The sequence below is a fragment of the Vigna unguiculata genome, chromosome 8, assembly GCF_004118075.2.
Source record: "Vigna unguiculata cultivar IT97K-499-35 chromosome 8, ASM411807v1, whole genome shotgun sequence".
Taxonomy (NCBI): Eukaryota; Viridiplantae; Streptophyta; class Magnoliopsida; order Fabales; family Fabaceae; genus Vigna; species Vigna unguiculata.
Window position 1 is genome coordinate 30,298,506 of NC_040286.1, and position 27,908 is coordinate 30,326,413.

Genomic DNA, 27,908 nt, shown 5'->3' on the forward strand with positions numbered 1-27,908 from the left:
AAAGATAAGGGAAGCTTAGGAGAAAAACTCTGAAACCATTGAATATGTTGAATTGAAGAAGAATATAAAAAATAAATAGTGGTGGGATGACAAGTTTATTCTCCGAAGTCATATTATATGACCACTAACAAAAGAAAAAAAGAAAAACACTAAAAAAATAGAACAATCTGTCTTAAAATTATTCTTGAATAAATAGTGACTCTGAGATTTAATGCTTTAGCTTAGAAAGTGGTGCCTGAGTTGGTTCCTACCAAATGCACTTAGTTTGGTAAAGAAAGAAGATATTCACGAAGAAGATTGGTCATATAGATGCAATGAGGAGTTTGATAACTCTAAAAAAATTTGGTGGAAAAGTGACTCACTCAAAGTTGAGATTGTTGAGAAGGGGATTTTGGAAATATTTTTTTCATTTAGATTAGTGAATTTTAAGTATAATTTAATCTTATATAAAATTAGTATTTAAAGTATGGTTATGTTCAATTATTTACTTTGGCCATTTTAGGTTGATATGAAATTTTGAATGCACTAAACACGTCTTTTATGTATGACATATCATATATTTATAAGTTATAATAAGATAAAATAAGTCTATTAAATTTTATTAGAATAGATTTTAAGATTATATTAGTAAGTAATAAGGATTTAAATAATTATTTTATATCATCGAAAGATTTGTAATCTTTCGTCTAATAAAAATTGTACGAAAACATTTGCAACTCACCACTAAAATTGTACGGAAATATGTGAAGATTTGCAAATTTAGCAACAAATTTGAATGTGAAGGTTCACAATTTTATATGAGAAAAATTGTACAAGATTTGTAGTTTTTCATAAAAAAAATGAAAATTTACTGTTTTTGTCAGAAAAATTATATAGTGAATAAGGATATTTTGTGAACTATTTGTAGAAGTAAAATGAGAAATCATGTTAAATTTATGTTATATGTTTATTTTTATTTCTATTTGTAAATATGCTGCTAGAATAGATTAATTTCTTATCATGTAATTTTTTTTTATAACTCAATCTCACAAAATTTAATGGTAAAATAATATTTATAGTGTGAATATAAAAAACTCAAGTTCAAATAGTTTAAACCCTCATGAAATTAAAATCTCATATAACACTCATTTACAATTATCACAAATCCCACAAACCATAATTTCACCATCTATGATTCTCATCTATTAACGATTGGACAAGATTAAGCAATTTTTGTAATAGTAAAAAAGACCAATGATGCTGACAGGTGTTGAAAAGAAGCCATTTTCTCCACCTATTTCTGATCCAACGAATCAATCAAATTGGTTACTTAATTACAAGACTTTTGACTCATTAATTTGAATTTTTAAGGACCTTTAACCCCACTTTAACTCTTCCTTCCATCACTCACCCAAACACATCATCCACTCAATGGAGGTCCTTTCATTCATTTCCTCATTTCATAATCATGTTGCAGAATGAAAGCTAGCTGTTACCAACTTTTATGCAGAGAATAGCTGATATTAATTATTTGATTAACATTTACCCATTAAACCAAAAGTTTTGACTAATAGTTAAAACATAAATCTTTGTACTCAAAAGCATAACACCACACTAGTTCATTTAAAAGTTTTTTTATACTTTAATAAGAAAATACAAGTCAATTTTCAGCATAAGGTTTCTTTCAATTGATAATATTTTTTATATAGATATAATTTTTCATTTGACCGAAGACTGAATAACGACAATAAATAAGCTCAAAGTGGGTGAAAAAAGGGACAAAAATAGAAGAAAAGCTTAAACACTAAACTGCAGAATTTAAAATTTAAAAAGTTAAATCTGACGTAGTGATAGAGTTAGTTTGAATTGAAAAAGATAAATACAATAATTGAAGGAGACCACAAGTTGTAATTAATTTGGTTGAACTTCACCAATTTTAAATTACTTTGAGCTGCTGTGATTATCAAGTCAAGTCATCCAAGACAGCTAGGAACACCAGAAATGATATACATACCTATACATACATAATATATATATATATATATATATATATATATATATATATATATATATAATGTGTTGCCATTTGAGTGTTGTCTTCATTCATTTTCACATCCTCACGGAACGCAAACATGAAAATCTTGTGGTTTCTTCAATGTCTCTTCTTCATGGCTATGCTTCTCATCAATCCATCTGTTGCTCCCAAGTAACTAGTTTTCTCAACATACCTTCTTACAATCAAGTAGCTCTCCATTTGGTTTATGAATCTGAGACATTGTCATAATACTTCTTAAATAAAATTACTGTCATTTGAAATATATAATTTATCATTGCAGTAGTTACTACCATTATTATATACAAACTCCAACAGATATAACTGTAGGAAACTATTCTGATTGACAGATTTCAATTTCAGATATCTATTTGATATTTTTCTAAACTCAAGATTAATATGTCAATATCTCACAGATTCAGAAACTGAAATAGGTTTTACTCTTTATCAAATCCTAAAAGCACTAAAAAACAAACTTACATATATCATTTTGTTTAACCACAAATAACTAAGTTCATGTTTGTAATGAGATTGGTTATTGTTTTGTAACAGTGCACCAGCTCCTCCTTCAGGTGGTGACTTGAAGGTGCCAGAAGCACCCCCTCAACTGCTACACAAGGTCTCTGGTTCACGTCCATGAAGAATTTCTAGACAAGCTTATATATATAAAGTTTGCTTCTTCTATATATAGTACTATCTCTTTTCTTCTTAACCAGAAATAAGCTTAGACTACTGTGTCTTTAGCTATATATGTACAATAAACTTTGATCTTTCTTGTTGTGTGTAATAATAATGCCTATGTTACTTAACTACTGGTGCTCTCAGCAAATACTGAAAATCTATGGGTTTGAAACAGAATAAAAACTATATTTTAGTACAAGAACATTAGTTTTAAGTTAAAACTAAAATTGCCTTCAAGAATTGTATGAGTAGTACTAATTTACTGTTGGATTCTTTACGAAGTTAATGGTACAGAAAGATCGTGTTTCCATGCTTGTTTGGGATATAAAACATGTTCCACTGATGATAGGTGCGCACCAATCAGCAAGCCAAATAGTTTCTTTTCAGTAAATATCAGATCAATGGTTTTATTTTCAAAAATTTTCTAAGTTTCTGTTTCCTCTAGTTTACCTGTCCTACGATGACAGCAGGAGAAAATAAAAGAAATATCAGTTCCTTGCTTCTTATCTACTGACTGTCCTATAATAATCTACACAGATTAAATAAATTTATGAATTTTTAGTTCCTACAGTTCATAACATTACTTGGAAAAGGATGAACTCTTTGTTAGGTGAAGGAGAGAGGACAGAAATTGGTGAAAAATAAAAATGTGAGTTTGTTTGTGTTGAATAATCCATATCAAATAAAAATAAAGTCAAATTACAGAATATAAGTCGATGTAAACCTCGTTTTAAAAGTAATTTTATAGGATTGAGTTATATTTAAATTTTACTTTATTAAGAGTTTGATTAAGAAAAATGAGTTGACAAATAAACATATGTAAGATCCAATATTTTTTTTATCTTATTTTTCATCTATTTTCGTTCACTTAATATTTTGTTCAATATTTTTCTTAAACTGTTTTCTATTTTCTTTCTATTTCTTACTTACTTTGATTCACATCTTCTATTTCTATCCATCCATTCACATAGTGGACCCTTTTAGTATGATGATTCAATTCTACCAGTTATGTTTACGAATACTGGTAATTTAGTAGGCACATTTTAGTTTATCTAGATAAATCAGCTCATTGAGACAAAGTAACTATGTAAATATTCATTAATATGAATTACTGAAACTGTAGGTCGACTTGACAAGTTTTCTCAAGTTTAAATTTTAGATATGCAATCATATTAAATATTTTAAAAGAGAATTTTATAGTCCCCAGTGATTGTGCAGGTGTCAGATAGAATTGTCTTCAATAGAAAATAGTTGTGGTCTCTACCAAAAGAAGCCTGTAATATGAAATTTTAGCTATATGAACTCAAAAAAAAACAAATTAACCTAATGGACTGATTTTATGTTGAATAGAACGTAAGAAAATTCTCCTATGACCAATAGAAACGAGTTATTGTCTCCTTTTGTTTGCAATTTTCACGAAACTTATCAGATAACATCCTCATTTTACCTTATTTAAATGATTCAAATTACACATGTGGTGGAAACTGGAAAGTTGGAATCAGCCATACCTTTCTTGACAACAATGGAGGTGTGCATTGACTTGGCTTGTGAGTCATCCATTTAGCCTTTCATTTCATGCCATTGAAATAGAAAAGGAAACTAGTTAGCATTTAGCAATTGGAAACAAAACTTCATTATCTAGACAGCTTTGCATGTAGCTATGTTCAATTGACTTGACTAAATGAGGCATGATTTTCATTCCCTACACTACATCTTGGAAAACGATAAGAATGGCCTTGGATGATTTAATCAAGCAAGAAGAACAAGAAAAGAAAATGCAGTTGGCCCACAAAGCAGAACAGATAAAATGTGGCTACAAATAGGACAGGTATACCATGATTCAACATTTGTGCATTCACTGTTTCTGATGCTGACTTTAGCCTGAAATTTTCCTTCCAAGTTTTCCAAGCCTTTCTGACTTCATCCAACTCACCATCTGGAATGCTTGAATAGTTTTCCAAATTCTCAACCCATTTTGCCCAAGGAGAGTTTGATGAGTCTAGGAACTTGGACACTTCAGGCAACACAACACCCGTGTAGAACTCATCAACTGCTTTGAGAATTTGTTCTGATTCAACCATAGACACCATTTCTTGCCGTGTAAAGCTTCCAGCACTTGATCTCATTTTGAAAGCATTTCCCCTCAAAATCAGAACTACTGGTGGAGCAAGCGGGAGGACAATCCGTGAAAACTTGTTGAGTGACAACAAAATGATATCTTTTGGGATTAAATTGCGCTTTACCGCCACAGCAGTCCCAACCATCTTGCGTATCTGATTAGTCATCCAGTTAGTGTGACTGTGTGATTCAGGTTAATGTAAAATAGATCATCCCAACCAAGAAGTGCATAAAGCTATATTTTGTTAGTTGAATAGAAAAACGCCCAAAGTACAGCCCTTTACAGTGTTTAGATGCTCAATGTAGAACAGGTAATCAGAATACTAAATAATTCAAGAGAAGAATGCATGAATGCAGCAAATACACTGCAGTGTCCTGTTAGAAACCCCAGTTTTGAAGTCATAAAAGACCAATAGACAAATTACAAGAATGAAGAGACAAGTCATTTGAATTATGTTCTATAGGCAAGAAAAAATTAAGGTTATGGATGGTCATAAAGGACCACTAGTTATGTAATTAAGTTTTAAGTTAACATTAAACTCTTACATGTCAGAATCAACAAAGACTTACTTGATGTAACATGAAGGAGTCCCCCCATATATGGATCTCTACATAACCATATCCCAGAGATGTTTCCAACTTCCCACAAGAACAACGAAAAACATTTCTGAAATGGGAAGCATTTAATCTATCTTTTTCATCTGGTTGGTGTAGCCATCTTGCACGAACTACTACATTAGAGTTTTGACTACTCAAGCCATTGGTTTCACTAGACTCTGGAGGCTTGTGCCTCTCTTCCTTATCAGTTAATGTGGTTGGAATGCCACCCTCAAAATCATAATCATCACTGTCCTCACCCTCTGATTCACAACCTGATGCCAAACTAGATGGTCCTGTTCTGTCTGACATGACATCACTTCCAGATGATTGCTTTAATTGGTATTTTTTCCTGTACTTAGATCGAACAGTATAATTATGGAAAGGATGCTCTCCCTGCAATAATAACATCAACGAATACAAAAGTTAAATAAATACCTGATTTTAAACATTAGAGCTAATTACAACAACTTTAAAATCATTACTTTAGCCTCCCCTACTATATGACTTCTTTAATTGACAGTTAGTTATTAAAATTCATTTTAAGTTTTTTTTTTACATTTAGTTTTCACATGTACGTACCCCTTGAACTATTGAAATTATGACACGAGTATCCTATGTTTTACAAATATTACAGGTATCCCGCAGTTTCTTTAAGATATTACACATGTATCCTTTCTTTTAAAACATGTTACATGAGCATCCCCTTTATTTTACAAAACTAACATACAATACCTCTATGTCAAATATGGACCACTTGTTTCTCACATAACATTGTTGAAACAAATTGCACTACAAATTTTGAAAATCCACATCATTGACACAGCCCAGAATTAAAAAATCTCAATCAAAAAAACACCTACTACAACAGAGAAAACAGCTTGTCCACAAAAATAGTGAAGGAGAGAAAACACAAGGTGTCCAATACTTCAAACTGCAAGGACATGGATGTTTAATGAATGAGATAATGACATTTTTTACATTAGAGGCTTCATTAAAACTCACGTGCAGATCACATGATGTGAATTGTAGACAAGGTTAACATTGTTTGCAAGGGAGGGGTACAACTATAAAGGATGAGGTCTAGTGGAGAAAGATTTGTGAAAGCATGCAAGAGTTCAAACCATCGTATCATTATTATGCACATTGTATAAAAATCTTGTGGAAGAAAGCAAGTAGTGCAAGAGGTTCATTATTTGTAAACAAGAAATAAACTTAAACAACACACAAATTTAAAGAGCCACAGAAAAAAATTTCGGTAAGGAGCATGCCTAGAAGAAACTGAGATGAAAACTAGAGAATTCATGTCAAGAAAAACCATTCGGCAACTAAGCAAAATATAAATGAAAATGAGTATACCTCGAAAACATTAAGTATGCTGTTGAACTCCGAAATATGAAAATCAATTTCATCCTTGCTAAAATGACTCTGGATTCCTATTATATCAGCGGGAAGGAGATAAGAATATTTCCGCAAATTGCACTCCCTTCTAGGATCAAATCTTCTAAAACAAGCCAAAACCATGAAGCAATAAATAACAGTCAGATAGCAGTAATTGAAAATCAAGAAACACTTACAATTTGTTAGTTATCTGAAAAAACATAAGCCATACCAATAGTCCAAAAGAAAATATTCTTTTTTCTTTCTGCATAATCCTATAGGTTAGTTCTACTCCCACTTAGTGGGGAAAGAGCTTTGGCTGCTGTTATAATTTTCCCACAGATGACAATTTTAATCTGAACATTTTTAAACATAATTAAGCATACAGGATTTGTATAACACTTGCATGGTTTGTGAAACAAATTGGGGCTTTCAATTTTCATACTGATTAGAAGCCGGCATAGATTTGTCACATGTACTTGCTACTAAACAAATCATATATCCTTACATATCTTAGTTGAGTAGTCAATTCTAAACTAATTTTGCTATATTAACATTATCAATTTCATAGTGGCATGTTACCGTAGCATCCCTTATAAAATATCATTAAGAATGGACAAATAATGAAATGCAGGAAAAATAAATACTCATTTAATCTATCGAATGACAAGAACATATGCATACCAATCAATATACGAGTAGAGAAATACCATTATGAAACAATCTTAAGAAATCAAGCATAACAATGTATATATAACCAGACAGATATCTTACTTCGTTGAAGGCAGAATGCTAAAAACCCTGATAGTGTAAGGAAGATAAGTGTTAATGCGGTTTGCTAGAGCAATGCCATAGTCATCACCTTTCCATGCATTCTCAGGGATTTCCATCTTAAAGGATATCATCGTTGCTAGAGAGTGGACCTAAACAAGCACCTCATACAAGTGGGAAAAAAATCAAGATGTGTAAAAACACAATAACAATAACAAAACCAATTCATAGAAGGAATAACAAGAACTTCAAGAAGTTTACTCACTCCTTTATCAGTTCTGCTACTCCTTCCCCATTTCACTTTGTTCAGGTCCCCAAAATTACTATCACGCATGCCACCGGCCATGAAAATCGCAGTTTCCAGTTCTTTCTCAATAGCTACATCATGTCAAAATTCTATACTTTAGCAACACTCCATTGTTCACACGGGCTAGGCTGATTTAAGTGTATGCCAGCAATCAGAGTTTACTTTAAAGAATCAAACTATGTTCAAATAACAAACACACATTAGAATTTCACCACAATCATATTCATAACACCACATAATTCCAAATTCTAAAAACACTTGCCTACATTATAGAGCTACACCCATCTTCATAATTTCAACTTTCAAACAAAAACTAATACTTTATTTCGAGATTTTCTACCATAACCAACAAGACAATAGAGAAAAATGGTCTTACTGGATAATGTGTGTTCATCCCGTTGTATCTGCAGGCCTGCAAATAACCCCCATGGAATCAAATTAGCAGAATTTAAAAAAAAAATGAAATTTGAAAGAAGAAAGAAAAGGGCTGGAGGGCTACCTCTAAAATCTGTTCCAACGTATCCAACTCTCATTACAACCTTTTTCTTGAGGAAAGGTTCCCATTTCTGAGAAGGGGTTGGAAGAGAGTGAGTCGAAGAGCAGAAGCAGTTGAAGAGAGTCGGAGGCAGAAGCAGATATGGCAGCGAACAAGAAGGGAATAACATTGATACCAAAGTGGATATCTTGCTTTCTCTTACTCTTACACGAGTTGGAATTGAAAGAAAGTGAGGGGAAGAAGAAACACAGTTACTCATCATTTTCGAAGCTTTCTTTCAACTCTATCTGTTACGCTCTGCAGTGCCAACATAACATGTTCCTGAAACGAACAAATGTTCCTGGTATGCTAAAGCTAAATACTGCAATTATCGTACCTGTTTCTTTCACTCTATTTTAATTTTCGTTTTAACTAATTAATTAGTAGGTGTATCAAGGAAATTTTTTAATTGGATTTGTAAATTTTAAAAAATTATTAATTGCAATTATGCAACCTTTATTCTCCTGTTTTTAGTTGTGTAAATTTGGTTGCTTTGCTATTCTTGTATTATTATAATGGCCTAGTATTATTAAGACGAATATTTAAATTTATTAGTCATAGATTTACATTGAAATTTTATCTTAATGAGCAGAAATACAATTGAGAAGTGTATTTATTTTAATAAAATACAAATTAGAAGAGGTGTCTTTTGTAATAAAATACAATTTTGTCTTAAAAATATAATTGAGATGTGTATTTAATTTAAAATTGGAAGAGGTGAGAATGTATTCACGACCTTTGAGAATATAATGCAATTTCTTATATTATTATTTTTTATAATAAAATACAAAATAGATTAAATTTATACCAGGAATTTAGGAAAAGCAAGTTCAAATTGAACTTTCGTGTGTATACTACCCTCAAAATAAAGAAATAAACTAAAAAAAAAAGAGTGACATATGCATCACACAAGCTGTGGTATACTTTAAGCAAGATGGCAATGTGAGCCGGCCCGCATAAGGTCTGTATCACGGAGTGGTCTGTCCCGTTCTGTACAATTTATGCAGACTGTAATCATTGGCATGTCCCGTCTTGCGGGTCCGTGGGCTGGTCCACTTTTTTTTTTTAATTCTTATAATAAAACTTTTAATGTTTAAAAATTAGAAAACTTTAAGAAATTCACAAAATTAAATAAAGACTTTGGGAAATTGAATGATAAATTGATAATTCAACATTTTCATCATATTCATATTCATATCATGACATACACAATGTATTCTTTAAATTTTAGCATATTAAAAAATACATAATATTTGTCTTTTCCAGTTATACAAAAATTTGAAACGTTAATGCAAGAGTCCATAAAAAAAATAATTAATATACACAAGTGCAAGTTTTTTTTTTGCAGACCGGGCCACTGCGAGCCTGTGAGCTCACTATCCTGACCCGCCCCGCGTTTTTTTCGCGGGCCTGCGGGCTGGCCCAACGGGCAAAGCCCATATTGCCATCCCTATTAAGCATAGTTAAAGAAACTAAGAATGGCTGGTGTGCATGGAAACTATACATCCACTTCAGAGGGTAAATGATTGCCTGTAGCAAGTCAGAAACCAAACATCATCTCTAACTCAATATGAAACATTATTCAATCTGTTTGTAGAAGCTGTAGCTGAGGTTATTATCATTGACTAGTGAAATTTTCAGCCTCTGAAGTTGTCATTATTGCTCAGATGTTCAATTTGATGAATTCTTCAGGAATCATTTCGCCAGGCCATTCAAAACCAAATAATTAAAACTCATCCTTGAAGATAAATTCTTCCATAACTCAAAGTATTGACCAAACATGATTATCCATTGATAGATCCAAGGCCAAGTAGGCAGAATAAATACAGCAGGACAATCAGAAAAAAAAAAAAAAAGTATTGAACTCCTTCTTCACGTAATAGCAAGGGTAGAATAAAAAAAAATGCAGGTGCTAGCCAATAGAAACTTTAATTAAGGCGTGTTAAGCAACCAAATTCAGAATAGGAAGAACAATCACCACCTTTGACTGCTAGTTCGTTCTACTTTCAAGATTTTCTTGTAACAAATTCCAAGCCTTCCTGACCTCATCCAACTGATCATTTGCTATGCTTGTGTGAGCATCCAGTTTCTCAATCCATTCTTCCCAGGGAGATGCTGATGGGTCCAAAAATTTTGAAACTTGAGGTAGCATAACTGATGTGTAAAAGTCATCCACTGCCTTGTTAATTTCTTCTGATTCCACTATTGTCTGCATTTCAGGTCTTGTCACATTTCCTGGTCGTGTTCTTATTGAGAATCTGTTTCCCCTTAATATTAGAACTTCTGAAGGTGCAAGGGGTAGTATAATTCGAGAGTACCTTGCCAGTGATAGCTTTATGATATCTTTTGGCAGTACCTCGCGTTTTACTGCCACTGCTGTCCCAACCATTTTTCTTATCTGGTTAGAGTATAAAACAAGGAAGCACAATACATCAACCAATTTAATTCAATACATGTAAACAAAATCACAGTGGATTCCATAATATAAGGTTTGACAGATCAAGACATCACTAAAACAAGAAAATAGAGGTTAGTTTTGTCAATCATGATCCTTACTGAATAACGAGGTATTGTAACAAATGAAAATGGAGGTTTATTGCAATAGTATATGTAACTTCATTTGTCAGAATTATCTACTTTCATATTAAGTAATCAAATAGCATGATTGAAATTCTCAACTAGGAAATAAATTCAACTTCATTAAATACTGTGGGTATAAATTGTTTAATCAAAAGGGGCTAAGTTATCCAGAATTTTCATAAATCAATATAAGTAAAGCACAAAAAGTTTATAACAAAAAAAAAAATGCATACTAGTGTCTATGCATTTGAACCTTAACCCCGGGGTATTCTCAGAATAAAAAAAATTAAAGAAGAATAATATGGGCAAAACAAAAAAGAAATACCTGATGCAACATGAAGGATTCTCCCTGTATTGATATCTCTATGTAATTATGTCCCAGTGATGTTTCCAGCTTTCCACAAGAACACTGAAAAACTTTTCTGAAATGGGAAGCACTTAATCTGTCTGCTTCATCAGGTTCATATAACCATCTAGCACGAGCAACCAATCTAGAGTCTTGGCCAGGCAATCTGTTTCCATTCGTATTGCCGGAGCCACCAACAGATTTACCAAAATTATGAGTTTCTGAACACTTCTGGCTTTGGCACTCCATATTTCCTGTAAATGCCTTGTCAATTTCAAAATTTTCTTCCTCATCACTGTACTCACATTCAGACTCATTCGGTGGCAACCTCTCTACACTCTTTGATGACAATTGCCTGTTAGGAAATTGTTTCCTGTACTTAGACCTAGCCGTATAGTTATGGAAAGGATGTTCCCCCTATGAAAGGCAATTATAGATAGTAACACTAATATTAGAGAAACAGCATAAAATATCAGAAAGCCTGAGCCTGATTTAGTCATAAATCTAAAATTTCTAGCACACTTTCAGGAAACACAGCCATCCGACATCCATGTCCCAACTAAAAAAACCATCTAGTTAAACTGATAACAGAAAGAGGAAGAACTAGTGAATGTCTTGTTTATGTTACGCTTTTAATCTAACTGTTGGGTCCATACAAAATGTTGGGTAAGGAAGGAGACAATAATGTGATACATTACATTAATACATGTATATAAGAATAAAGACCTATAAACACATTGCCTTAAGGTTTTGGGTTGAGAGTGGTGTCAATGCCTTATGTGGTTGGGTTTAGTTCTCATTGGTGTTGTATCTCCCCGGTGATACCCCTCTATAGACCTAACAGTATGAACTATCAGAAATTAACTAATAACAGTGGAGAAAAGATTCATAACTACTCTCGTTTTTTGTTTTTTAAGTGACTGACTTTTGAAAGATTTTTTATTCTGTTTAACCGTCATTTTTAAAATTCATCACAGTATTAATTACTTTGTTGTCATCTGTACTCTGTTACTCTTCACCTAATCTTTTGCATATATGTATTTATTGTGATGTAAAAACAAAAAGGGTAAAATAAAATAGAAAACTTATAAATACCGTTCTAAGATCAAGAATATTTATTACATTTCATGATTTCTCCAAAATAAATTAAACTACAATAAAAAGAAAGAGAGGGAGTAACATATGTAAGGCCCCTTTTATATTTTCTGCCCTAGAGATTAGTGGGCTGCCCTTGTAAGTGGGCCTAAGGCCGGCCCAACGTATAAAGTCCTTAGGTCTGTCCTAATTCCACACTCACTCTCACTCTTGCAGAAACTTAGCAGCCGTCACCTTCCCCTTCCGCACTAGAGCTCTGCTAGGGTTCCTCCCCAAGTCTCTCGAGCCAGCTCCGAATCAGTTTCTACTCCACTGAGTTCTAGAGCTGCTGTGCTTCTTGGTTACGCGTCGAACGTCCTGTACGAACCTATTTCCAAGTACGGGAAGTTAGGGTTCGAGTTATATTGTTCATATACTGTTTTCTTGAGATTGGTTGTTGTTGAATGGATAAATCATTGTTTTGGATGTGTGGAGTTCTTGGCACGATTCGTTGGTTTGGAATGATGCATCTGTTGCAGGTGAACCAGGGCGAGAACTGTTAATCTCGCCCAGGCGAGTCGGGCTCGCCTAAGCGAGTCTGACGGAGGCTCGCCCACCCCCTTTTCGCGATAAGTCGCCCAGGCGACTTGCTCAATTTTTTGAGCGAGTGAACCACTCGCCCAGGCGAGCGGGATCTCGCCTAAGCGAGATCCCGCAGTGGTTCCAGTTTCCTTGTTTCGAGCCCTCGCCTGAGCGGAGGGGGACTCGCCTGAGCGAGACTGCCTCGCCTGAGCGAGACCCCTCAGCCTGAGCGAGGTGCTGGGCAAGACAGTGCTGTGATTGGCTGTTTGTTTGTTCCTAAATGATCTGTCTTGGTTGAGTATGATGGTATGATGAGTGCTATGTATATAATGGAGCATGAGGTATGTTTGGCATGATTCATGAATTGCGTATGACGGGTTGGGTATGTTATTGGCATGTGAAATGAATGAGAGGTTTGGAACTAAAGGAACACGTAATGTTATGAGATGAGGCCCTAGATTCATGGGGTGGTGATGATCAGATGTATGGATCCAAAATGTGATGTGTATGAGGAATAAGTCTCACGGAAGGGTATGGAATTGCAAACATGATCTTTGATGCTCTCCTACTGCTGTTTTATGAATGTTGGTCCGTGTCAGCGTGTAATTCCTTGGGGTCTCTAGGTGAGACCTCCGGGGCTACGCTTCAGTGGTCGGGACGTAATCCCATGGCCCCTGTTAGTGGGTGTCCATGGTGGTGCCCCATCGGTATAACTAGGTAAGGATTCAAGGTAAGGTTGTATCCTGACACTCTGAGGAGCCAGTTAGTCTCACCTAGAGCGGACTGACTCCTGTGGTGAGGGTAGTAGGAGGCCTGAAATCCATTAAGGACTAACCTTGTGGTGAGGGAGATTTGATTCATCGTAACACTTGTAACACATAGCTCGGAGATGAGCAGCTCAGAGTCGAGCAGGGGTATCCACCACAAGTGTAAGCATCCGCTGAATCTGACCAAGTTATACGTATCCGGATGAGTCGAGTCGAGTCGTAGTGTATTGATTGGGAGTCATAACATGTTTGGTTGATTATATGGATGTGAAATGATGGAAATACTTTTGACTGTATGATGAATATGTTGTTGGCTCTAGCTTACCCGTTTCGTTGCATGGTTGTGTTGTATGTGGCTGTTCTTTCTTGCGATGATCATCGACTTGGTTGATGGGAGCAGATGGGCGAAGTTCTCGTGGTCAACAGGGGAATGGTGATTCCACCGCTTAGCCGTCTGGGCTGGATCTTACACTTCTCTTCATGATGTCTTCTTTAGGGCTATGGCCCCTGTATTCGTTGTCTTTGGATTGTAAACTCTTAGTTAAACTGTTATCCTGCTTTTGTTGGCATCGTGGTGTGCATGGTTTTGTAGGGGTGATGTTGGGAACTCCAGGACTGCGTGATTTTACTATCTTATGTGTGACGTTTCCTTTAATTGTGTTTATAAATTAAATGGGACGTTACAACATAAGTAATTAAGAACAAAAATAAATGGAGGCTTCTCTTGTAACAGATAAGGGGAAGAAAGGTGAGAATAGAATACCACACCTCAAATACATTGAGAATATCATGGAAGTCTGATATGTGGTAATCAATTTCATCATTGCTGGAATGGCTTTGAATACCAACAATTTCAGCAGGAAGAAGGTAGGAGTACTTTCGCAAAGCACATTCCTTCCTGGGGTCAAAGCTCCTACGTCCAAGACATAAATCAAATAATTAGAGAACAGGACCAGAGAGCAGCAGGACCTCCCAAGTCTATCATTAAAAATTGAAATATAAAAATAAAAATATACAGTACATTATCATTATATAAAATTTTCACGACAGATATCAGTTCAGAGATTACTCCATATTATAAATACTGAATAATGATATCCATTCAAGCCTTACCTTTGTGAGGGCAAAATGCTTAAAACTTTGATATCAAAGGGAAGATAAGAGTTAACATAATTTGCAAGGGCAAAGCCATAAGGGTCTCCATTCCAAGCATTTTCCGGGATTTCCATTTTAAAGGATACGATTGTTGCAAGAGAGTGAACCTAATATACAGACAGCATCAAACAGAAAAATCAGACTACATATGCACCAATCAAAATAGTAAACAATACAAATCAAAATGACAGTTCACAAATTACTCCTTTGTCAGTGCGGCTGCTTCTAGCCCATCTAATCTTCTGCAGATCCCCAAAATTACTTTCACGAATGCCACCAGCCTTGAATACGGCAGTTTCTAGTTCTTTCTCAATAGCTACATTTTTTTTAAATCACAACACTTTAGAAACAAACGGTCGACCCAACTAGCTAGGTGGATTGAACCACACATGTACTCTACAAATTTATAATATGAAGCCAATACAGATAAGAGAAATGCTAATAACACACTCTTTAACTTACTCTCATTATTCGTGATTTTGTAGATGTTATTATTAGTATTCCTGGAACACACAGTACTTCCTAGTCACTAATGTGTTGACACCAAACAAACTGTTTCACGAATAGTAAGAGATTTAAAAGTAACAAGCTTTTACTAAACTTCCGAGAATCATTCAAATTAAAAATAAAACTTTTTAAATCAATTTCCTTCCCCCCACAGGTAGAGCATTTCTACAAACATCTTGAACTCAAAAAAAGAAAAAAAAAGTAATGTTCTATCTCTTTTCGACTACATATGCATAGAGCAATTAGGACGAGCCAAAGAAGCATACTGGACAGAAAATGTTCATCGTGTTGCATTTGGAGACCTGCATGAAGAGTGCAAAACAAACAAACAAGAAATTAGACATGAGACAAAAGGGCATCTTAGTACGAGAATGTTGATGATTTAAACAAAGACAAGAACAACAGGGTATGATGAGAAATTGGACCTCGGTAATTGGTGCCAACATATGCCACGCGCATTACAACCTTTTTTTTCCGGGAAGGTTCCCATGACTGGGAAGAAGTAGAACAACAACAACAATGGAATCGTGTCCTTCTCTTATTCTTACCAAAAGCGGGTGATACTGTAAAGGGAGCTTTCCTGAGCAATAGAAACAATGGCACTCGCAAACACCAATTAGCCATCTTCGCACTCCACACCTCAGAGGAGATTATGAACAGTGCTCCAACAACATTGCTAAGATATTTTGACAAAATTATATTCTTAGTATCTTTTGCAAAAATTTGATATTTTGTTTGTCTGTATAAAGAATTGTTTTGATTTAGAAGATCCAATTATACTTTGTAATGTGAGGTCTTTTCCAAGGGGAGAGACAAGTCCTAAAGTCAAAACCTCAGTTTCAACTCAATTTTATAAAAATAATAACATTTACACTCATTTTTAATTTATCATTTCAATTATTCTTAAATTATCATATTACACAATTTTAATAGGGTTATTATTTTCTTTTTTCATATTACTTAAGTTTCATATTTTTCTATGTTTGATAAAGCATTATCTTCCCCGAAAAGGATCAATCAAATTTATTCATTATATTGATAAAACTATTTGTTTGAAGCGATTTCTCTAATTTCGAAAATTATAGTATCCAAAGAATATTTACCAAGAGGTTTTCCAACCATGTATATAGTCACATAATGAATCATCTCAAGAATAATAAACTCTAACTTCATATTTGATTTCGAGTAACATAACAAAGCTCATTATACTTACACAATCATTCATGAATTTTGGATTAAATATGTTTTTTTTTCTTAATTTTTATAGTGAAAATTAAATTTAGTTCCTTTTTAAAATTTTAGCATAATTTAGTCTTTTTGAGATGTGTGAATTTAGTCATTTTAATTAATTTTTATTAAGTTTATTTCACGTTTTAAATGTGTTTTATGATCACATTTGAGTTGTTAATGTCGTTTGACACCTTTCCAATTCAATGTTAACTAAAAATTTATCTTGAAACTAATTGAAACATCAAATAAACTTAGTAAAATTTGACTATAAAAACTAAATTCATATATCTCTACAGTTGAAAAAATTAAATTGGATCAAAGTTTTAAAAATGGACTAATTCCAATTTTTAGTAAAAGTTAAAGGTTTAAATTAGAGTTTCAATTAACATCATTGCATTTTCTAATAGAATGAAAAACTTTCAATGTCATAATTTATGACATTTTTCCGCTATGACATCGTGACATGATAAAATTACTCAATCTCTAATATCTCACGACACAAATGATAATTATTTTTAAAAGTCACGTTAAGAGAACTTATAACTCAAATATTCATATAAACGTTTTTTTTTTAAATAAGAATAAATAAAATTTGTTTCAAAACAAAGAATTGTGGACATACGCCACTTTTATATATATATATATATATATATATATATATATATATATATATATATATATATATATATATATATATATTCTTAAAAATCAAAATCAATATAACCAAATAATAAGAAGATGAATACTAAATTTAAATTCACAAATAAGATTATTAGTAGCTTATGTGCTAGATTACAACAATTTATAGTTATTACATATAGTTCATTATCTACATGTATACCTCAATATAAAGGATAAAATCATTTCTTCATCCAAAGAATTTTCATGCACCTTGCATCAATGGTAATTAATGCTCGTGTATAATCACTACACACCTTGCATTAATATTAGTCAATGCTCACACATAAACACCATACAACTTTCGTTAGAACCATGTCGCAACCCACGAACACAAAACCACTGAACTTTGCAACCATCGTGTTGTTTGACTACCTCGTCGAAGACGCAACATTCTTTGATGTAACACCACTATGGCATCATGACATCCCACCCACCGCCAACAAAGCACCACACGAAACTCTGCTATTGGACATTGAACTTCCACCATGCGAAAAGCGAAACACCTTTGTTGGATCGAAACTCCACCGTGTGCCACTGTCAATCTTTGCGTTGCACCTTGCTAGAAAAATGAACCAATCGTCGGAAAACGCTTATGAGCCACAGCAAGCTTATATCACTCCACCCATAAGCATATCGAACTAGAAAAACACTACAACACCATCATCGGCTCGTTGGAGCAGATCTGTAAACCACTAAGCACTTCCTCCACGCACGTGCCTCAAATCATGACTCACAAATCAAATCTCCATCGTACATCACTCGTCATCTTCACACATCCAAGAACCCGATTGCAAATTCACCGCCAACACAACAATGAGAATGATCCTTGAATTAAATTTCTCATTTCAACTTTAACAACCAAGGATAATTCTCTAACAAGGAAATAATCTTTTCTGATGTAGAAGATCATACTACGCTACAACCACAAAGTATAAGAAAAAATCATACCGAACCATAGCTCTTGACACCATGGTTGGAAAAAATGCGTCATCAATTAAGAACATTACCGTCTTTATCCCCAAAAATCACCTTATTAATACAGAAATAAGATTAACACAGAGAACATAAAAATATAACATGGAAACTCCACAAAGAACATAAGAATATAACGTAGAAACTCCAAATATGGAGAAAAACAACGACTATAAAGAATAATCATTATGTGTAAGTTTGTACAACATAGAAAACACTCTTAACCCTTTGACTCCAAGTACACTTGCACTCTCCAAAGCAAGAATTTAGCTATACCTCACAATCCTCTACTACAAAAGAATAATAATAAAAAAAAACACTAGCTCAAAGTGTCTTTGACTTGGGGCGAGTAACATCATTGACTTAGATCCCATTATATAGTCATTAATACCCACCCCCAGTTATCCTAAACAATGTGGAACTTTTCAAGACATGTTATTTTCATCAGCCCAACAAATCTCAACTCTCAGTTGATTTGAAACTATTAATATAAGATTTTAAAATAATAATTGTCATTTATAACCTTTGTTACTTACACCTAAACTAGTAGAGGAGTTGGTTGAGCAATGCTTTCACATATGAGCTTGAAACATCAATTAGGTAGACTCTCTTATTGCAATGAAGAAGTTAAAGTTTAATGTAGAGTGGACAATATGATACCATCAAATGATTTAAGGTTACAAAAATTGACATTTTGGTTAAGATAGACAAATTTATGCCACCAAATAATTTTGAACTATCAAACAATCTACTATATCAAACCATATAGGAACCTTAACAAGATTTTGAGTTAATTTTCGTAGACAACATGAGTCAAACTCCCCCATACACCACATTCTATACATGTAAACTCTTTCCTTTCCCTCGTGCACTCAAATGAACCTATATGTGCATGATGTGTTCTTGTCCACTGCCTTTTCATCAAGTATATTTTATAGTGATATGAACTAGAGCAAAGAAGTTAAAAGTTGAAATCGAAGTTGTTTGCACTAATGATGAAAACCATCCAACCAACAAAACCATGACTAAAAAGAAAGAGGAAGATGAAGTTTCATGGAGAAAAACTATGCATTTGAAGAGTGAAATACAATAATAATTTTTATTTGGTATGAACAGAGACATGAAGCACAATTTTTATTTTTATGAGTTGCTCTTTTATGCTTTAGGGAACAAGGTCCCACATCGCCCAGTTTGAGCTTTTTGCAAGTGGTTATAAGCATTAGCTAGTGTGGGGAAGCTGAAATATATGGTAGATTAGACTAATGTTGTGTAATCCTGGTGTGGCTTAAAACTGAACATTTCGTTGTTGTTAGATACTAGTCCTTCTACCCGTGCAACGCACGGGTTTTTTTTTATATGTAATAATTGTGGTCATAGCAATGGGTTTTTGGAGATTTAATAATCTATATGATGATAATCTAATGTTTTAAAAAGATGTTGACGTTTATCAATGGAATAGATCAATTTAGAATGTAATTAAAGTTGTATGTCTCGTTAAGATATGATTTCATTGAATATTGTCGTCAAGCACCAACAACAAAAATATGACTAATACACTACTTTGTTAATATAAGAATTAAAAAAGAATAAATTACATACCTATAATGTATCCTTTGGTATTGAAGTTCATAACTTCCTTTTGTACACAATGACTTCTTTATTCAACTTTTTCAGTACAATGATTTTCCTACATGGCAGAAAATAACATAAATCAATTGATATATATTTATAACAGTTTTGAAATGAAAAATAAAATTCTAAATGACATACCTATAATTGATTTCTTTTCAAAGAGTTTCAAAAATTTCTTTGTACACAACGTTTTTAGTTGTGTTTGTTACCTTTCCATCTTCATCCAATATAAGTATTTTCAATCCTCTTTTGGTTTTGACTCTAGAAATAGCAACATATAGTTGGCCATGTGTGAATACAGGTTGTGGAAGATAAAGGCCAACTCTAGAAAGCGTTTGTCCTTGACTTTTGTTAATCGTCATTGCAAAGCATAAAGATATCGGAAATTGTCTTCTTTGAAATTTGAAAGGCAACCCTGAATCAGATGGCACTAAATCCATTCTTGGTATAAAAATGCTGTCACCAATGTTTTTTCCAGTAATTACAGTTGCACATATTACATTCTTGCCTAAATGTTTGACTTGCAATCTTGTGCCATTGCATAAACCTTTTGCTTGATCAATGTTTCTCAAGAGCATAATTGGAACACCTGTTTTCAACTTCAGTTTATGATTTGGTATCCCTGAACATTTGATATCATTTAAAAATTCAGATGTAAACCATTCAGATTGCACTTCATCTTGTTCATCAGATTGGCAAGGTGTATCTGAACTTAAATAAGTCACCTCATCACCACCAATTAAGGACAACATGAAATCATTTACTTGCTCTACAGAATCATTTGTTGGGCACAAAATTGCTCCATCATCAAAATAATTAGGATTCAACATGTTAACCACAAATTCAGGATAGACAAATTCAACCAATGACAATAAAGGTAAATCTGTGTTTGTAATTAGGATCTGTTCGGGAATTTCAACAATGCACTCACCATTCTCATTTAGATCCATTTTTGCGTCTCCAATCTTCAAAATCCAATCAGCAAATTCTTGAATATCATTGGCTGTTTCAGTATTTGATGTAGTACTTAATCTCATGTTCTTGGATAACTTTAGCACTTTACAACAATTCCATAACTCTGAATAGTTGATTGATGATTTTATGATATCAAACTTAGATCCTTTTTTGATAACTGGTAGAATTTGTCTAAAGTCACCTCCTAACACAACTGCTTTGCCACCAAATGGTTTGTCTTTATTGGCATCATCAACATTTCGCATAATATCTCTTAGTGTTCTATCAAATGCCTCAAAACACATTCTATTCATCATTGGTGCTTCATCCCAGATAATCAAACTGGTAGCCATAAGAAGTTTTGCCCTAAGACTACCTTGTGCTATGTTGCAAGTTGATTCTTCATTAATTAACAGTGGGATGCAAAAGGTAGAGTGTGTTGTTTTTCCACCAGGAAGTAATAAAGAAGCAATTCCACTTGATGCTACGTTCAAAACAATCATGCCTTTGCTTCTTAGACCAGCCGACAATGTCTTCCACATAAATGTCTTACCTGTACCACCATAGCCATATAAGAAAAAGAATCCTCCCTTCTTTGAAAGAACTGCTGTCATGATATGCTGATATACATCAATTTGTTCATCATTGAGTGCTTTAAACAAACTGTCATGTTCTCTCGCCATGTCTTGTTTATTATATTGCAGCTCATCAACAATAAATCTATTATTGAATGTATGTACATCTGAAAGATCAAGTTGAGGTAATGAAGGATAATCTTTCAAACTTCTACCATTTGACATTAGCATTTCCTCTATTTCCAGAAGACATAGTTTTTGTAATTCAGCAGTCTCAATTTGAAGACCTGCAAATACAGATATATAATAATCATATACATATATATAATATAATAATAAACAACTAAACTTGAGAAGATCTGTAAATAAGTAAAGAACAAAAAATACAGATTATGAATCTGTAAATTAATATTGTCTATAGTTTGAGAAGACATGCAATAAGTAAATAAAACAATTAAAATATATATGTATACGAAATTAAAAGAAAAAATATGAAGTACCTGGTAAGTTCATCTCCTTCCTTTTTTGGTACAAAATTCCATCACATAAGATACTCCAAGTAGAATTCCAAACTATATCTGGTTTAGAAATTGTATTCATGGACAACAAAGTAACAAATAATCTTCTAAGTTGATACCCACAAGCAAATTCACTTGCTTCTTTGATTGCATCAATATATTCTTTGTCATCAGCCAACAATCCCAAAACATAGCAAGCTTCTTGGTATGTTTCATAATACTTTCCATCAATTGTCTTAATGCTTTCATAATCAATACAACCTTTTTGAATGGTCAGTAATATCCTCAAATAATAAAGTTCTCCAGACCCAGGAGGAATATAAGTAAGTCTACCAATGTTGTAGCCTTTCTTCCTTGGTTTCCATTCTTTTTCTTTGGCAAACCACACAAATTTACTTGGAAATTCTGAATAAGTCAATTGTTTTCCTTCCTCATAGACTTTGTTAGCCTCAAACCAAGCTAGAAACATTGTGTTAGCATTTTCGTATCTGTTGAAGACCACATTAATATCATCATCATCTTTAAACAAAGCTGATTGTTGGCCAGGAAGATGAAAGGTCAATCTCTGAACAGGAGGCCATCTGTGATGGATGTCAAAAGCAAATATTCTCCAAGCAGCTTCACATGGTGATAGATACCTACAGTCGTAATACCTTTTGATCTCATCAATAATGGTTGATTTTTCAGATTGTGCAGAGTTGTTGCTAATTTTAAGAGTAGCTCTGTCCGGACCTTTGTTCACATATTTGAACAAATATTTGATTGAATTGGTCTTGTTGCAATACTCTGTATTGACGTGTGCTTGATACCTCATTAGAAGTGGTGGATTGTAGGGAACAACACTTCTATTGTCCAGCTTAATTCCATTCTTCTCAACAAATCTACCATTATCAAGTCTTCTATAGCATGGATATCCGTCTTCATCAATTGAAGTCGAAGATGTGAATTTTTTTGGATAAAATTTAGAACATCTTCCTTCCTTCATGCAAGGTGAATTACGTCTTGCAGGTCCGCATGGTCCATGAATCATGTAACTTGAGACAACTTTTTCCAATTTGGGGTACAGATCAGAATTTGGCAATTCAGCTGATATTACTTTATCAATATCAGTTGAATTCTTCAACTTGCTTTCTCCATCCAACCATAAAAGTATATGCGCATGAGGTAGACCTCTTTTTTGGAATTCTACTGTGTACATTCCTGCATATATAAATAAAAAGTAAATATAGTTGTTAGAATTAAATTTAAGAGAAAATTATATAATGTATATAACTTCATATATAACATACCTGCAGTGCTTTTTCCAAAGAAGTCATTTTTCTTAAAATCTGTCATCATTTCATCTAGCTTCATTTTGAACACTCTACATACAATATCAGGTCTATCCGAAGCTGATAAGCCTTTTGCTAAGACAAATTCTTTTATTTCACTCCAATTGACATTGCATGTTATAGTAATGAACAAATCAGGATATCCAAATTTTTTACAAATTGCCATAGTATCTTGACAATTGTTGAACATGTATCTGGTACCACCAGTGAAAGAAGCAGGCAAGACAATACGTCTTCCAATTAAAGAAGGATCTGTCTCTCCTCTATTAACAGCTTCTTGTAATCCATTAAGAATATCACAGCGAATTAACTTCTGATTCGCTCTGATGAATGACAACCTTTGCGCTTCAACCATTGTATAGCAATCCACCAGAAACTGTTGGAACAATCTGCATGCATTCACAATATTTCCTGCTTCTACAGCTCTTTGTTGTATTCTAAAGGCAATAAATTCTCGCAAAGAAATTCTAACTCTTACCCTGGATTTTGTTTTTGAATGACATTCTCTTATTGGTATATCCTCTTGATAACCATCTTCTCCATATGGAAACATGAGAGGATATTGCAGTGGAATGAAAGCGATGTGAGTTTCGTGCAGTCTGGTTAATTCACCAGAACATTTTTTGACCACTATATCTCTGCCTACATCCATATTGCCAAAATCACCAACTATAAGTGCAGCTATTTCATCACATGAAGGTGTATTGTAGACTCTAGGGTCTTTGTTTCTGCCTCTAAATAGTCTTAGCGTGAAATCTGATTCCATATGTTCTAGTGACAAATCTCTTACTCTTCTAAAAGTTTTCGCAAGAACATTGTGATTGTCAATCATTTGAATCAAATCAGCAACCAATGATTCATCTATAACAGATTCCTTTGTGTTTGAACTAAAAAATAATAAAGAGAAAGCATGTCAACACATATATTTAAATATTTCATATAATGAAATTATTTAATATATTGACTGACCTGAAATGCTTGACTCTGTTAGTCATTTCATTTTCGGTATCATATATGTAGAGTTGTGCAAACTTTGGCTTTGATCCATGCTCTGGCAATAAACTGCCAATACGGTGATAGTTCTGTCCATTCAGAATAAATTGTGGAGGAGCAGAACCATTGTTCATTGAATTATCAATCTTATCACCAATTGAAGTAAATGCAAACATGCTATTGTATACTCTTATGTTTTGTAAAAATGATTTGCTTCTCTGATCTTCACCATTTAACAAACCTTCAAGAAGATTAGGTGGTCTTTTTAATAGTGGAATTTGTACTTTTCCCTTTTGACAACACAATGAGAATTCAACTCCCTTAGATGTGTTACATTTTTCTGCTCTTTCTTCATACCAAAGTTGAGCTTTACAGTATTGGCATTCCAAGCAAGGTTCTCCAATATTGAGCAATTCTGAAAATCAATATAAAACATTAGAATGAAGCTGTGAATATTTTAATCTGCAGTTATATACAATTGTGTTGGACATTATGTACCTTGTAACTCTCCTTTGCAATACAATTCGTTTGTAGTTGTAGTACTTGTATGATGTTCTTCAATATTAGTAAGATGAAAACTAATTAATGATTTAAAAGGAATTTATATTAAAATCAATAAGTTTAATATCAGAATTACCATCATCTGTTATTGTTGCTGAATCATCGTTTGTTGTGTCTGAATTATTATGTTGTCTTGTTGTTTCATCATCAAGATTGAATCTGTTTTGAAGTGATTGTATGACTTGAAAAGGATATTTCACAACTTTATTCTTAGAAACAGAATGCGACCCAGTTACAACATCTGATCTCCAACCTATGAAAAACAACCAAAAACAATTGTCCTACCTGCATTGGCATTGTGAGTATGAATCCAAATGTAATTACCTGCACTGGAATTGTTCTTATTTTGTCCATAATTTCTCTGACTGTTATTGTTAAAAGCTGGAGTCATTCAAAAACATTATATAAAATCTAAAATTGTCATTTCAACATGTATATATCAAATTAAGAATAATGTACAAATATACTGAAAGGACTATGGTAAGTTAAAGTAGAAGTTGCAGATTGTGAAGTGATTTGTTGTTCAACTAAAGTACTTGAAAAACTTGAGAATTTGTTCATAGTTTCTGCATTGAAACGAAGGTTAGTTTAAAGTGGTACGGAATTAATATTCTTCATAAACAATATTAATGTTAAGCATTCGAAGAACTTCACAACTGACCAATTTGACTGTGAAATAATGAATTCATATTGTGAAGGTTGTTGTTGTTGTTGTCAACATCTGGAAAAGGATTATTGTAGAAGCATTGTTATTAAAGAAATTAAAAAAAAAGACTTCATTGATTAAGTTAAAAACATTCTTTAAAGATATAGATTAGAAAGAAAAAAACTTACTAATATCCAACTGTTGTAATGGATTCCTGTCTATATTTTGGTGAAATGATGTTTGTGATACAGTTGGTTTATCTGTGAGTAAAACAACAAAGATGATTGAGTATGCATCTGTGTTGTGAAGTTAAAATCCAAAACATACATATGGTTTGAGATGTATATATATATATAAAGAAATTGTGAGATTTATTTACTTTGAGACGTATGGTTTGCAAATCTAGTTTTCTTTCTTGCATTCTCTTCTTTCTCATCTGCAACATAAAAAAAAATAGAAACATACAAATGCATCATTTCAAAATAAATGATTGATGAAGAATTAGAAAACATAAATGGATTAAGTAAGATGTTAATGACTTACATGAATGTTGAGGATTTTTTGCATTCAACCTCTGTTGTAGCAGCAGTTTCCTTCTCAGCCTTGCATTTTTACAATCGTTATGCTCCATTACAGTACAAAAATGTTATGGAATAGTTTCAAAGGTTACAATGGAAGAAGCAAAAATAAAGGTAAGTTGACTCAATGGATGAAAAAGTGTTTACTGTTTTATTCCTATATTGGTGAATGTTTTTGTTAAACTTTTTGGTGTAGCTTGTACCTCTAATCACAATTGTGGAAACAGAAATATATGTAATTATAGTACGAAGCAGTTTTTTGAGAAGAGAAAAAGACAAAAATAGAAGACAAACATAAAAAACAGAAAGAGCATGCAGTACTGAGTGTTACTATATCAGAAACATTCATATATATAGCACTTATTTCAGAGTTGATTTGTTCTTGCAACTAAGAAAACATTTCCTTTTTATGTAGGTACAATCAGACGTTTTTTTGAGTCAGTACTATATATAGTAAAACAAAGAGAACTTTTTCAAAGGAATTATGTACAATCTTAACATCATTATGTATAAAAATGATAACATACAGTCAGTGTACGCACATACTAAAGCAACATACATCCATACATATGATTATAGACATGATAACTTTTCATTATTCCTCCAACTATATATGTTTCAATTTCATCATATATATCTCATTTGAATTATAGAACAAAATAATTTTATTTCTGAATATGATACCATAACAGAGAAGCTTCAAAGAGATTTCATTGATAAGAAGGTAGAACTATACATATGCATTGCTGAAAATAAAAGAACTTCTAGGTTGAAAACTACATAAGTGGCAGAAATAAAAAAATAACTATTTATTAAAACTGTAAATTAAAAATTACAATATGTTAGCACTTTGACATTCTGATTGCTTTTCATGTGGTCCACCTCAAACACCAAGTCAATAGTTTGATGAAATCCATGAGCAGTACAAAATTCCTTCCAGCCACTTCCAATTTTGCTAGACTTCTTAGGATGATTTCTCAACAACAGTTTGCACTTCACTGTTTTACGCGGTCCATAAAGATAAATGTATTTAAAACTTCCTTGACGAAGATAATTGCCAAAATCAGCTGGCAAATCCTAAAAAAGACATAAAGTATTAATGAAATTAGTATATGGATTAAATTTTAAAAATAATTTCGAAATATGAATGAAAATATGATACAAACATCCATTTAGTAAAAAATTTGAAATTTATCTCACCAGATGGCTAGCATTGCATTGATTTGGATTCAGAAATATTTTGAAATGCAACTTCGGTCCATTGAAAAGGGGTTGATATGCCTAAATTCTATTAAGAAAACGTGCAATAGACAAAGGTTTGCATTTACTGGGAAAAATAGTGATGTGGAAGCAAGAATCACCAACATATCCAAAATAAATAGTGTGAAAATCGTGAAGATCATATATGTGCCTTAAGTCAGTCCATCCTCCAATTAGCATTGGTTTTTGTAAATTCTTGTTATAAGCAACCACATGTCTATTGCCTTCTTCATCTCTTAAAGTCCATTGACGCTGAAGATCGTCATCATAAAGAATGGCGAATGCACGATCAACAAAACCAACAACCTCGAAAGACAGAATTTGTTTAAGAAAAAATTGGATTAGTTAACGTTAAAAACAGGATATTGTAAAAGAGAAGAAGAAATCCTTCTATGCAATAGAAGGAGTAGAAGAAATCTTGTAAAAGAAGATATGTCTGAAAAGTTTGACAATGAACTTACCTCGTCCTGAAGGTGAATAATAGAGAACTGGTACCTACTCATTCTATTAATAACATCATCTTCATTGAAGTTGTTTTCCATTTG

The 27,908-nt window shown here is 33.1% G+C and overlaps 3 protein-coding genes and 1 long non-coding RNA gene across 5 annotated transcripts; 1 reads left to right on the top strand and 3 right to left on the bottom strand.

The window, feature by feature from the left end:
• Positions 1–1,915: 1,915 nt before the first annotated feature.
• Positions 1,916–2,841, top strand: LOC114193348. The gene is made up of 2 exons (XR_003606255.1): positions 1,916–2,185; positions 2,585–2,841. It is a non-coding gene; the product is annotated as an uncharacterized LOC114193348 (long non-coding RNA).
• LOC114193347 (putative tRNA pseudouridine synthase) lies at positions 2,086–8,720 on the bottom strand. 2 transcript variants are annotated; one of them, XM_028083099.1, is made up of 9 exons: positions 8,386–8,720; positions 8,263–8,298; positions 7,845–7,957; positions 7,583–7,731; positions 6,788–6,929; positions 5,402–5,824; positions 4,548–4,986; positions 4,222–4,278; positions 2,086–2,246 (listed from the first exon to the last, which is right to left on the bottom strand). In XM_028083099.1, exons 1-8 carry the CDS (start codon positions 8,642–8,644, stop codon positions 4,274–4,276), a joined length of 1,566 nt encoding a protein of 521 aa, XP_027938900.1. In that variant the 5' UTR covers positions 8,645–8,720; the 3' UTR covers positions 2,086–2,246; positions 4,222–4,273. The 2 variants fall into 2 exon arrangements, with proteins under 2 accessions (XP_027938900.1, XP_027938899.1); XM_028083098.1 differs by having other exon boundaries at positions 6,788–6,932.
• A 1,471-nt stretch (positions 8,721–10,191) lies between these two features.
• On the bottom strand, positions 10,192–16,194 carry LOC114193432 (putative tRNA pseudouridine synthase). Its single transcript, XM_028083231.1, has 7 exons — positions 15,858–16,194; positions 15,699–15,734; positions 15,129–15,241; positions 14,884–15,032; positions 14,539–14,683; positions 11,327–11,764; positions 10,192–10,819 (listed from the first exon to the last, which is right to left on the bottom strand). Exons 1-7 carry the CDS (start codon positions 16,054–16,056, stop codon positions 10,412–10,414), a joined length of 1,488 nt encoding a protein of 495 aa, XP_027939032.1. The 5' UTR covers positions 16,057–16,194; the 3' UTR covers positions 10,192–10,411.
• Positions 16,195–20,102: 3,908 nt separating this feature from the next.
• LOC114195094 lies at positions 20,103–27,905 on the bottom strand. The gene is made up of 8 exons (XM_028085489.1): positions 27,825–27,905; positions 26,940–27,180; positions 25,204–25,260; positions 24,956–25,132; positions 24,295–24,733; positions 23,284–24,212; positions 21,977–23,194; positions 20,103–21,763 (listed from the first exon to the last, which is right to left on the bottom strand). The coding sequence occupies exons 1-8, from the start codon at positions 27,903–27,905 to the stop codon at positions 20,103–20,105; spliced, it is 4,803 nt and encodes a 1,600-aa protein (XP_027941290.1).
• Between the last annotated feature and the right edge of the window lie 3 nt (positions 27,906–27,908).